Here is a 13,760-nt window from a genome sequence, read left to right on the forward strand (position 1 = left end):
CGGGGGTTGCGTTCCAGAGCCACCCGCGAAATAAGAAAATCCGCGAAGTAGAAACCATATGTTCATATGGTTATTTTTATATTGTCATGCTTGGGTCACAGATTTGCGCAGAAACACAGGAGGTTGTAGAGAGACAGGAACGTTATTCAAACACTGCAAACAAACATTTGTCTCTTTTTCAAAAGTTTAAACTGTGCTCCATGACAAGACAGAGATGACAGTTCCGTCTCACAATTAAAAGAATGCAAACATATCTTCCTCTTCAAAGGAGTCAGGAGCAGAGACTGTCATAAAGGCAGAGGAAAATCAATAGGGCTGTTTGGCTTTTAAGTATGCGAAGCACCGCGGCACAAAGCTGTTGAAGGCGGCAGCTCACACCCCCTCCGTCAAGAGCACAGAAAGAGAGAGAGAGACAGAGAAAAACAAGCAAGCAAAAATCAATACGTGCCCTTCGAGCTTTTAAGTATGCGAAGCATGGTGCAGCATGTCATTTCAGGAAGCAGCTGCACAAAAGATAGCAACGTGAAGATAATCTTTCAGCATTTTTAGACTAGCGTCCGTATCGTCTAGGTGTGGGAACAGCCCCCCCTGCTCAATCCCCCTACGTCAGGATCAGAGAAAGTCAGCGCAAGAGAAAGAGAAATGTAAGCTGGGTAGCTTCTCAGCCATCTGCCAATAGCGTCCCTTGTATGAAATCAACAGGGCAAACCAACTGAGGAAGCATGTACCAGAAATTAAAAGAACCATTGTCCACAGAAACCCGCGAAGCAGCGAAAAATCCGCGATATATATTTAAATATGCTTACATATAAAATCCGCGATGGAGTGAAGCTGCAAAAGGCGAAGCGCGATATAGCGAGGGATTACTGTACACCAATCACAGCTGTTAGTGGATTAGGTGGGATTGTGACATCCAAGCTGTCTGAAACGCATTTAAAGATTTTGGTCCAAAATGATGTTAATTTGGTGCAGACCCAAAACATGTGACCCAGTGAGGCTAGTACTTGACTGCAGCGTTTGCAGGTTGGATCTTGCCCTGGAAACATTTTGGACAATTTTAAACTAGAGGGATGCGCTCGATATATAATTTTAAGTTGAATAATTCTATGCGCATATGGAGCGCGAGTGAATTCTGTGCAATGCTACTTTCCACTGCTTTTCTGAAATATTGAGTAAGAGATCCTTTTCCCACTTTTCTTTTGGATCTTTGAAAGGGAGGGACTGTAGAATAGTTTTGTATATTACAGAAATGCTGTCTGAGTCCTTGACACTAAGCAATATTTTTTCTGGTATAGAGGTAGGTGGGAGGTGAGGAAAATTGGACAGGTTCTGTTTAACAAAGTTTTGAATTTAAAGGTAGTGAAAGAAATGTGTTGCTGGTAAGTTAAATTTGAAGTGTACTTGTTCATAGGATGCAAAGTGTTGTCTATGTACAGATCTCTAAGTGATTTAATCCGAGATGTTTTCCAGGTATTAAAAACTGTATACGTTTGAAAGGGTGGGAAAAGGTGGTTCTCTGGTTACCATGCGCACCTGATTATTCTGAAACCTCATTTGCTCTTGCTTCCAATGTTTCTTCATATAATGTTTTAAACTCTACCACTGTACTTTGATTTCCAAATCTTGAGACCTAGGACATACTTATTTTTCATGCCTTATATTCACAAGTAACAGTATGTCCTACGACCAGCCTTCTTCAGGGATCATTTTCACATTTTTCACCATGTCCCAATCAGTATTTCTTACCACCAGATTCATATGTCACGATTTTGTTTCCCCCTTCCTAAATGTGTTGTTGCATATAACTGTTTCCACTGCATTACCAGTTCCAGAATACTCTCAGCCTAACTTGTTAAGGGTAAATTTTGCACAAACATTAGGAAGTTTTTCTTTACACAAAGAATGATAGACACTTGGAATAAGCTACCAAGTAGTGTGGTAGACAGTAAGACGTTGGGGACTTTCAAAACTTGACTTGATGTTTTTTTGGAAGAAATAAATGGATAGGACTGGCAAGCTTTGTTGAGCTGAATGGCCTGTTCTCGTCTAGAGTGTTCTAATATATTCCAGTTACTGAAGCTAAAGCTCCCATGCACTACCTCAAAAAATCAGCACTACCTCCAACATGTCTGTTCAAGTCACCAAATATTAGTCACCGTTCCCCAAGACAGCCCACATGTCAGCTGTATTAAGTTGTCCCAAAACTCATCTTTCCTTTCATCGCTTTTTGCCAACCAGTGGAGTAGCATATACTGAGACTTTATTCATCAATCATTTTTGAATACTCCTTATAACAACTACAACATGTTCATTCACCCACTTCAACTTTACCACTTTGTCTGCCCTTTTTTCTAACACATAACTCCCAATATTCTGTCCTGACAGAAAAAACTTCTACCTGGCACCATTCCCAGTAATCATTCTTGTACCTTTACCTTTCCACATCTTCTGTACACAGTACACATCTACTATCCTTCTTTTCAGCACTTGCCTGATCTTCCCTTAATATTAATATATATATATATTTCTCTGTCACTGCCGTATCTTCATCTCCCATGTTACCATTATGACCCACAGTGCATCATCTCTAGGACCATCATAAATCGTGTTTCCTTTATCTGTGGTTCATCTAGGTTTCCTAACTTTTTCTTTTTGAGATAGGCAGATGAGGGCACCCTTGCTTTCTTTAGTGTAGCATCAAGGGGAATTAGAGCAAAGATTTTTAAGGCTGGTTGCCCTTCGTGATGTCTTCAGGATTCCTAATGGGATGTCTGAAATTTGAAAGTTCACTTAATGAGAAGGATTTAAGAATTGTAGTGGACTTATCACGATCTCCTTCTTGACAGTGTTCAGAACTCGTTAAGAAGGCTAACAGAAAGTTAGGCTATTCAGCACAATATGTAGAGTACAAGTCTAAGCAGGTTATGGTGAAGCTTTGTAATGCACTGGTAAGGCCCCACCTGGAGTACTGTATACAGCTTTGGTCTCCATAGAAGCACTAGAAAAAGTCGGTAGAAGAGCAACTAGACTGATTTTAGGCCTGTAGGAGATGGGTTATGAGGAAAGAATAAAATAGTTGAAACTTTTTAGTCCTTCCCATGGGCTCACCACTTATGGGAGGGGCCAAGGAGGTCGGGTGCAGTGTGAGTTGTGTGGTGGCCGAAGGCGGGGACCTTGGTGGTCCGATCCTCGGCTACAGAAGCTGGCTCTTGGGACGTGGAATGTCACCTTTCTGAAGGGGAAGAAGCCTGAGCTAGTGCGCAAGGTCGAGTAGCCTCCCTCTGCCTTCGGGTGGGGGGACGGGTCCTAACTGTTGTTTGTGCGTATGCGCCGAACAGCAGTTTGGAGTACCCACCCTTTTTGGAGACCCTGGAGGGGGTGCTAGAGGGCATACCTTCTGGGGACTCTCTTGTACTGCTGGGAAACTTCAATGCTCACATGGGCAATAACAGTGAAAGGGCGTGATTGGGAGGAATGGCCCCCCCGATCTGAACCCGAGCGGTGTTTCATTATTGGACTTCTGTGCTCGTCACGGATTGTCCATAACAAACACCATGTTCAAGCATAGGGGTGTTCATATGTGCACTTGGCAGCAGGACACCCTAGACCTCAGTTCGATGATTGACTCTGTGGTCGTGTCGTTGGAATTGTGGCCACATGTCTTGGACACTCGGGTGAAGAGAGGGGCGGAGCTGTCAACTGATCACCACCTGGTGGTGAGTTGGCTTCGATGGTGGGGGAGGATGCCGGTCAGGCCTGGTAGGCCCAAATGTGTTGTGAGGGTCTGCTAGGAACGTCTGGCAGAGTCCCCTGTCAGAAGTAGCTTCAACTCTCACCTCCAGCAGAACTTCGACCACATGCAGAGGGAGGTGGGGGACATTGAGTCTGAATGGGCCATGTTCCGTGCCTCTATTGTTGAGGTGACTGACAGGAGCTGTGGTCGATGCCTGTCCCATTGGTGTACACCGGCGGTGAGGGATACCGCCAAGCTGAAGGAGTCCTATAGGACCCTTTTGTCCTGTGGGACTCTGGAGCCAGCTAATAGGTACCGGCAGGCCAAGCGGAATGCAGCTTCGGAGGTTGCTGAAGCAAAAACTCGGGCGTGGGAGGAGTTTGAGGAGGCCGTGGAGAACGACTTTCGGACGGCTTCAAGAAGATTCTGGTCCACCATCCGGGGGGATGGTGCGCTGCTGACCTTGACTCGGGACATTGTGGGTTGGTGGGGGGAGTACTTCAAAGACCTCCTCAATCCCACTAACATGCCTTCCAATGAGGAAGCAGAGCCTAGGGACTCGGAGGTGGGCTCCCCCATCTCTGGGACTGAGGTCACTGAGGTGGTCAAAAAACTCCTTGGTGGCAGGGCCCCGGGGGTGGATGAGATACGCCCGGAGTTCCTCAAGGCTCTGGATGTTGTAGGACTGTCTTGGTTGACACATCTCTGCAACATCGCATGGACATCGGGGACAGTGCCTCTGGATTGGCAGACCGGGGTAGTGGTACCCCTCTTTAAGAAGGGGGACCAAAGGGTGTGTTCCAACTACAGAGGGATCACACTCCTCAGCCTCCCTGAAAAGTCTGTTCGGGGTCCTGGAGAGGAGGGTTCCGTTGGATAGTTGAACCTCGGATTCAGGAGGAACAGTGTGGTTTTTGTCCTGGTCACAGAACAGTGGACCAGCTCTACATCCTTAGCAGGGTCCAGGAGGGTGCATGGGAGTTTGCCCAAGCAGTCTACATGTGTTTTGTGGACTTGGAAAAGGCGTTCGACCGTGTCCCTCGGGGAATCCTGTGGGGGTGCTCCGGGAGTATGGGGTACCGGACCCCCTGATAAGAGCTGTTCAGTCCCTGTACAACCGGTGTCAGAGCTTGGTCCGCATTGCCGGCAGTAAGTCGAACCCATTTCCAGTGAGAGTTGGCCCTTTGTCACCAATTCTGTTCATAACTTTTATGGACAGAATTTATAGGTGCAGTCAGGGTGTTGAGGGGGTCCGGTTTGGTGGACTCAGGATTGGGTCACTGCTTTTTGCAGATAATGTTGTCTTGCTTGCTTCATCAGGCCGTGATCTTCAGCTCTGTGTGAAGCGGCTGGGATGGGAATCAGCACCTCCAAATCCAAGACATTGGTCCTCAGCCGGAAAAGGGTGGAGTGCCCTGTCAGGGTTGGGAGCGAGATCCTCCCCCAAGTGGAGGAGTTCAAGTATCTCGTGGTCTTGTTCACGAGCGAGGGAAGAATGAGGCATGAGATCGACAGGTGGATCGGTGCGGCGTCTGCAGTGATGCGGGCTCTGCATCGGTCTGTCGTGGTGAAAAAGGAGCTGAGCCGTAAGGCAAAGCTCTCAATTTACCAGTCGGCCTATGTTCCTACCCTCACCTATAGTCATGAGCTATGGGGTAGTGACCGAAAGAACGAGATCGCGAATACAAGCGGCTAAAATGAGTTTCCTCCGCAGGGTGTCTGGGCTTTCTCTTAAAGATAGGGTGAGAAGCTCAGTCATCTGGGAGGGGCTCAGAGTAGAGCCGCAATTCCTCCGCATCGAGAGGAGTCAGATGAGGTGGCTCGGGCATCTGATCAGTATGCCTCCTGGACGACTCCCTGGTGAGGTGTTCCGGGCATGTCCAACCGGAATGAGGCCCCGGGGAAGACCAGGACACGCTGGAGGGACTATGTCTCCTGACAGGCCTGGGATCGCCTCGGGATTCCCCCGGAAGAGCTAGAAGAAGTGGCTGGGGAGAGGGAAGTCTGGGCATCTCTGCTCAAGCTGCTGCCCCCGCAACCCGATCTTGGATAAATGGAAGAGGATGGATGGATGGATGGAAACTTTTTAGTTTAAGCAAAATGAGATTAACCTCCTTAGTGTTAGACCCAAGCATTAACTCGGTTTGCGAAAATCGTGCTAAAAGCGTTAGTCCCAAGTGTTATTTGGGCAGCTGTACAGATGTGTCTTATGCTCGTTAGAACCGAGAATCACTCAGGCTGTAAAAGTGCTGTCAGTGCTGCCATTCTTTGGAGAAATTATATCTTAAGTGCAGGTTTTCACTAGTTATGAAATATCCACACTTTACCAACAATGAAGATTTTTATGAGAATACCCTTCCAGCACCCAAAATAAAGAAAATTTGGGAGCATTTACATTCGGGACCACTATGTCGAGATCAATGAAAATCTCATGGCTTATAAGGGCATACAGCCATGGATATAGTACATCTCATCTAAAAGAACAAGATTTGGCATAAAGTTTTACGAGTTTTGTGAATCTAAAATGGGATACATTTGGAGTTCAGTTTTGTACACAGAGAAAGGGAGAGTGTTTGATCCAAAATACAATCAGTATAGTGTTGCTATGTCATTGGTGCCGACTTTGGTAAATGCTCTGCTGGATGAAGGTTACTGTGTAACCATGGACAATTTTTATACTTCACCAGAGCTTTTTGACATCTTGCTGCAAAGAAAGACTAACGCATATGGAACAGTGCATCAGGCATGCCTGAAGACTTTGGCAGAACTAAATTACAGTGACGTGCACTAGTAGCTTGGCAAAAGGGCAAACTGCTTGCACAGAAATTAAAGGACAAGTAAGATGTTTGTCGTCTTAGCACTGTACATAATGCAGCTATAGTCACTGTACAGGCAAAAGGCAACAAGCAGGTTACAAAGCCTTGTGTTGTGGTTGACTACAATAGTATGATGGGCAGCATAAATCGCATGGATCAACAATTAACTTTCTATCCCATTATACCGCGGCAACAAAAGAAATACTACAAAAAGATATTTTATCATCTGTTGGAACAGTACATTTGGAATCGTTCATGTTATACAAAAAAAAAATCTGGTGAAACTGTATCTCTTGCAAACTTTACATGCCAGCTTGTAAGAACAAATCATTGCCGCACATCCACCATCCACACTACCGCTAAAGAGACAGGGTTGACCCAGCACATTGAGAATAAATCCAGAGCATCTTATTGGTAGATATTTTTTTGATTATAAACCTCCAACAGTAGGACTTTAGGGACATTCAATTTTTTTTTTTTGGAGTTAATTACGTGGATAGGACTGGAGTGTTTTGTTGGACTGAATGACCTGTTTTCGTCAAAATCTTTCTAATGTTCTAATGATGAAAGCCTTCTTTAGTTTCCTTTTATGTCACAGAAGAGGGATGATGATCTTAATCTAACCACAGGTCACAAGGTATATTATAATGATGATGTTAGAAGAATGTGTTAAAAGTACACTCTTCAGGCCATTGTCATAACTAAGTGTGTTAATATGACTATGGTAGAGAAATCATATGTACAGGACAGCTAGTCTTGCACTCTAGTTTACATCGGCATTGCCAGGGGCAACAACCACCAAAACCTCTGGTATATCTTTGCCATTGTATGCAACCGATATATGTATTATCCTGTTTATTATTGAGCATGACCCATCATTCACAATATCAACCACTTGTATCCACTTCTTGAGGACCAAATGCATTTTCAAGACTGATTGTTCAAGTAAGTTGCAGTATTTTCTTTCCCTCACACTTCTGGAAGAGTGAGAGACTGTGCATAAATTAGTTGTTTAAAGGCATAAATGTTACTAGATTTTAAAGTTGTTTTCATTATTTAATTTGATTATTCTCTAACAGTCAATAGTCTGTGTTGCACATGTTTTTTTTTCAATTATATTACTGTTATTGTCATAACTGAAGAAAAGGGAAGCAGTTTAAAGTTGTTCATTGTTTACAAATTTAGTTAAATACTCATTTATCTTTGTAAAATTAAATACTTGAAATATGCTCACTGGGTGTATTCATTGAAATGTAGGATAAAAGGACACAGTTGAATTTTTTTTTATTGTTTGTTGTTTCCGGTATATGGTACAGACATTTTTCAAAAACTGATGTTCATGTTGCGTTTTGTAATTACTCCAGTCCAGAGTTTCAAGCTCAAAATATTTTCTTGTATAACACTTGGTTTATCTCTGCAGATACTAATGGTGATGGTGTTTTGGATGAACAAGAAATGGAGGCATTGTTCACTAAAGAGGTGATTGTCATGTCTTTGAAATTTCTGACATAGTTTTTCACCTGGTTCATTCTTCTTACACTTTGCCTGTCTTTGCAGAATTGTAATCATTGTCTACATCTTTCTTTTCTCCAGCTGGAGAAAGTATATGACCCCAAAAATGAAGAAGATGATATGATGGAAATGGAGGAAGAGAGATTAAGAATGAGAGAGCATGTCATGAAAAATGTGAGTCAACTGAGTGCCTGATTGTATTTGGTATTGCATTTTACCTATAATTGATACTCTATCTTGAATGGTCTTGCTTATGTATCTAATAGTCTAGAATGTTCCTTTTTGTACCTTAGAAAGTCAGAGTTGGAGTGTGTGTGAGTCAGATAAGCGAGTAAGAATTTCTCTGTAAACAAGACAATAAATTGGAGAATGGACTTAATGGGTCATATTACATTGATTACCCTATCATCACACAATTTGTCTTCTGATTCACTACAAATTCAGCTTTCCATTTTTGTCTGGCACTATGCAAAATGACAGACAATATATTGTATTAACAAAAATTTTAAATACAATAGGTAGTGTAAACATGGACCGTAAATGTAAAAATGAAAATACATCTTCACGTTTTCATTGTAAAAATGTGCCAGAAGACAGAGTGAATGACTAAATGAAGATCAGAACCCATTTAGTACTGAAAAAGGTTACTCTGTGTCTGTCCTCACCGTAATAGCCCATGTAGGACTCTAGCCTCCAGAATAACATTTCTTCAATATTCTTTTTCTGCTCTCACTCTCCACCTCTGAACTCCCATTCTCCTTAGATCTTTCTCCAGATCATCCAACCATCTTTTCTGCTGCCTTCTTCTACACCAGTGATTCTTAACCTTTATTCTTCCTTCAGTGTACAATGAGAATATGTGAGTGTTCCCCTACTGAAGCCTAGGCTTTTCTCAATTTTTACTTAATCAACTGATTGTGATTGTTTGAAATGACAGCAATTATTTTCCATAATAATAGAATTGCTTCCTTGTATAGAAGTAGCTGGATGAAAAAGAACATTCATTTTTCTGTCACTAATTCCGTGTAGTTTTCCATGTAATTTTTGACTGGCACTCATTTAATGATGTTCAGCGTTGAGGAACATTAGTTTTAAAAGTAAATTAATTACCTTATTCGTTACTTAAAAAGTAACTGAATACATTACTTAGTTACTTAATATATATTGAAATGCATTAGAAACCGTGCATTACGTTTGCATTACTATTTTTTCTTTTGTATGAAAAAACTGCAAATTTCCTAAAAATCCTAAACCCAAGAACTTCAATGAAGCTGACTAGAAACAAAGCTAAATGTTATTTTCTTGTGTTTTATAAATATTGTGTCTAACCTAGGTCAGGATCTGAGAGATACACACTCCACAGGCAGCATAGCACTATCTGAGAGGGTGGACTATTAAAAGCAGCTTCTTCACTGGGTGGGCTGGGGAATGCAGACACAGTACTAGAATGCCCTGTGATTGTGTGTTCTAGCCAACTGCTAAAGCACATTAGCTTCTTTTCTTATATCCAGTGTTGTTGCAATAATCGCTGGTTCCCTGTTACCCTAAACTGGGTGGATTCAATTTTCCCCATTGCATATACAGGATAAATATGTCGTCTTATAAATTTTATTCAGTACTTTATGACTTGAAATGTCCTCACTAGCAGCACTTTTGCATGTGAAAAGTGACACCAGACATGGCAGCATGCCACCAAGGATGCTCTTGGTTTTCTAGGGTGGTGAATTTTGAGGAGAGGCTAGTTTCGTGGGTGTCAGAGTGATGAATAAAGGGTTGAATGTGATGTAGCTGGTCATCAAAGCACAAGGCAGATATGAAAAAATATTTGAAGTGCATCCCATCATCATGTAGGTCACCAACTCATGAGAATATTATACTTTTCGTCTCATTACCACTTTTGGTATACTCCACTTCTTAAAGTCTGTAATAACAGCTCAACTGTTCTTCCATCAGCAAAATCTGACCTCCTCTGCTGTGATGTTGTTAGGAATGTGAGATTGACCAAATACTGTCACTTGCTGACTAGAAGAATATCAACTCGCTAATCGAACAGACTGCATTAAGTATACAAGAATAGTTTGGGTTGCTGAACTTTTGCAAGCTTCATATGAAAGCGTAAACCAGGCTTTACTCTGACAACAGCAGGCAACATCTTTGCAAAACAAAGGCAATATTTCAGCAAAATAATGCAGTTTTTTTTTCTGTGGGAGTGGCAGGAATAATCTTTCATTCCATAGTAATGCAGCAATGCAGTACTATTTTTTTTTTTTCTTAAGTAAAGCAGGTATTTTTCCTTCAAGAAAATAAGTTTTGCATTACCATACTCGTTACATTAAAGAGTATGCAAGGTTCTCTTTGATAGCGAAGTTAGCTAGATAATGTGTGTACATTTTTGGAACAAGTACTGACTCTGAGAGAATGTTCAGTATTGCTGGCAACATTTTGACCCAAATGTTGAACCAAATGTTCAGTGTGATCAAATGTTGAACCAGAATGTTGACCAAATGTTGAACCAAATGTTCAGTATTGCTGGCAACATTTTGACCCCTGTGAGATGTTGCCTTAAACCAGGTAAGGTAAATATTTTAGTGTTCTTTGCTTGAAATCTACCTAGCCAGTGAGGAGTATTATTAGCTGTTGGATGACAGGGATATGGCCTGTACATTGTTTATTTTGATTATGGTAGGTTGGTTGTTACTTACTGTATGTTATACCTGCCCTTTACTATTTTTGTTTACAAAACGTAAAAGGCAAACAAATGCAGTTTTTATATATTCCAGTGTTCAATGTTAATAAATGGCTGTTCTTCATTAGTTATATGTGCATTATTAAGTTATTATTAGGCTTACTCTGTAATAGTGTTAGAAAATAAACAGAAGAAGGCAATTAAATTATTAATAGCAATATCATCTATCATCTTTAATCGTCCGATAAAACGTAATGATTATGACAGTCCTACATAGACCATAATTTTTTTTATTTTCTTCTACTTACCCTCTTATACTTTTGCACCAGCCTTGACAAAGGTTCTTGTGTACTGAAATTTATTAACAAAAGCATATCTACAGCTATTGCTATTACACTCCCTGTGTTTTATAAAGGAATATGCTAAATTAATAGTCCATTTCAAAAACCACATGTTCTTATTAAATAAGTCATTTTTTCTAATTTCTTCATTATAACATAAAAGGAGTAGGCCATTTTAGAGATAAATAATAAGCAATAATTACCAAAATACAGTATTTGTTGCTTGAAATAGTTTTGATAACTACTTATTTGGCTTAATTGTTATTTTTCAAATTTAGCATAAAATGGTCAAGTATTTCTGAAAATAAAAAACAAATGCAGTTTTTATAATGTACAATTAATTGTTGGTGACATTTGATTTAGTCCTGGAGGATTTGCATCAGCATTTAACCAGATTTAACATGAGTGGAAATGCAAATGTGTTTCCTCCCCTCATACATAGTAAACATAAAAGACAGAAAACATAATGAAGTACTCTGGCAACAGTCAGGTAAGCCATGGAAGGGTGGCCACCCCTGACACCTACACGGCTTTAAAACGTGAACAGAGTGGTATGTTTAAAATCAAGCTACTATGTACTGTACTTCATGAGACTGCCACATATTTGGCATAATGTTAAAACACTAAAATTCTTTAGAGCAGTGTGGTATGTCAAGAAGGTATGTCACATTCTTTTCACTTTTTCTTGATACATCATTAGAAGCAGCCAGTCGAACTACATGTTAGTAGTACTGTGCTTCATAGAGAAATAATACCAACCCCTAAACCCTGAATTGCTGTGAGTATGTGGGGAGTCTGTCTGACCATGAAGATGCATTTTAAAGCCATGTGTAGATGTAATTCAGATAAATTTGATCCAGATATGCAACATATTTTTAATACTAGTAAAGTAGACCTCACAGGTTAGAATATTAGAACAATCTAGATGATAACAGACCATTCAGCCCAAAAAGATTGCCACTCTTGTTCACTTAATTTTTCCAAAATCATCTAGTTTTGAAAGTCCTTAAAGTATTATTGTCTCCCACATTACTTGGTTAACTTACTCCATGTGTTTATGGTTCTCTATGTGAAGAAAAACTTCTAGTGTTTGTGTAGAATTTACCCTTAACAAGTTTACAATTGTGTCCTCATATTTTTGATGAACTAATTTTAAACAGTCTCAATCTATTATAATAATTTCCTTTAGAAATGTGAACACTTTAATCATGTTTTAATCTCTTTTTGCTTAAGATGAAAAGGTTCAGCTGTTCCTCTGCAGTCCTGGGAATCAACCTGGTCACTCTTTCCTAGACTTTTTCAAGTACTACTTTGTATTTTTTGTAATCTGGAGACCAAAACAACATACAGTACTCCAGATAAGAAAGCTTGAGCATAACCTCCTTGGACTTGTACTCTTCACATTGTGTTAAGTAGCTAACATTCTGTAAGCCTTCTTAATGGCTTCTAAACACTGTCCTGAAGTTGATACAGTGATCCCTCGCTATATCGTGCTTCGCCTTTCGCGGCTTCACTCCATTGCGGATTTTATATGTAAGCATATTTAAATATATATCGCGGATTTTTTGCTGGTTCGCGGATTTCTGCGGACAATGGGTCTTTTAATTTCTGGTACATGCTTCCTCAGTTGGTTTGCCCAGTTGATTTCATACAAGGGACGCTATTGGCAGATGGCTGAGAAGCTAGATTGCTTACTTTTCTCTCTGTCTTGCGCTGACTTTCTCTGATCCTGACGTAGGGGGTGTGAGCAGGGGGGCTGTTCGCACACCTAGACGATACGGACGCTCGTCTAAAATGCTGAAAGATTATCTTCACGTTGCTATTTTTTGTGCAGCTGCTTCCTGAAACGACATGCTGCACGGTGCTTCGCATACTTAAAAGCTCGAAGGGCACGTATTGATTTTTGACTGAAAAACAAACTCTGTCTCTCTCTATCTCTCTCTCTCTCTCTCTCCCTGCTCCTGACGGAGGGGGTGTGAGCTGCCGCCTTCAACAGCTTTGTGCCGCGGTGCTTCGCATTCTTAAAAGCCAAACAGCCCTATTGATTTGTTTGCTAGAGATTGTTTTCTCTATCTGTGACATTCTGTGCTCCTGACACGCACTCCTTTGAAGAGGAAGATATGTTTGCATTCTTTTAATTGTGAGACAGAACTGTCATCTCTGTCTTGTCATGGAGCACAGTTTAAACTTTTGAAAAGAGACAAATGTTTGTTTGCAGTGTTTGAATAACGTTCCTGTCTCTCTACAACCTCCTGTGTTTCTGCGCAAATCTGTGACCCAAGCATGACAATATAAAAATAACCATATAAACATATGGTTTCTACTTCGCGGATTTTCTTATTTCGCGGGTGGCTCTTGAACGCAACCCCCGCGATGGAGGAGGGATTACTGTAGTTACGACTCTACTGTGACTCCTAAATACTTCTCGTAAGGCATACTTTCGATTTTCAGACCTTTACATCCACATACATTAACTGTCTTCTTCCACAAATGTGCCGCAGCCTGTATGTTGTCCAGGTCACTCTGTAATGATTCTATGGATTCTGGATTATCTGCCAATGTACTTAGCTTGGTATCCTCAGTAAACTAAACTGTGTTCTGAATATTCCTATCTAAATTATTTATATATATTTAAAATAGCAGCAGTTCTAGAACTGACCTATGTGGGACAC

General features: G+C 41.0%; 1 protein-coding gene across 2 annotated transcripts in view; it reads left to right on the forward strand.

Moving 5' to 3' along the window:
* Positions 1-13,760, forward strand: part of nucb1 (nucleobindin 1) — an 84,059-nt gene that overhangs the window by 51,494 nt on the left and 18,805 nt on the right. For both annotated transcript variants that reach the window (XM_028813638.2, XM_028813637.2), the window contains exons 8-9: positions 7,970-8,028; positions 8,143-8,235. In XM_028813638.2, the coding sequence (XP_028669471.1) occupies positions 7,970-8,028; positions 8,143-8,235 (152 nt within the window). The remainder of the gene's footprint in view (positions 1-7,969; positions 8,029-8,142; positions 8,236-13,760) is intronic.

Source organism: Erpetoichthys calabaricus, chromosome 11, assembly GCF_900747795.2.
Source record: "Erpetoichthys calabaricus chromosome 11, fErpCal1.3, whole genome shotgun sequence".
NCBI lineage: Eukaryota > Metazoa > Chordata > Cladistia > Polypteriformes > Polypteridae > Erpetoichthys > Erpetoichthys calabaricus.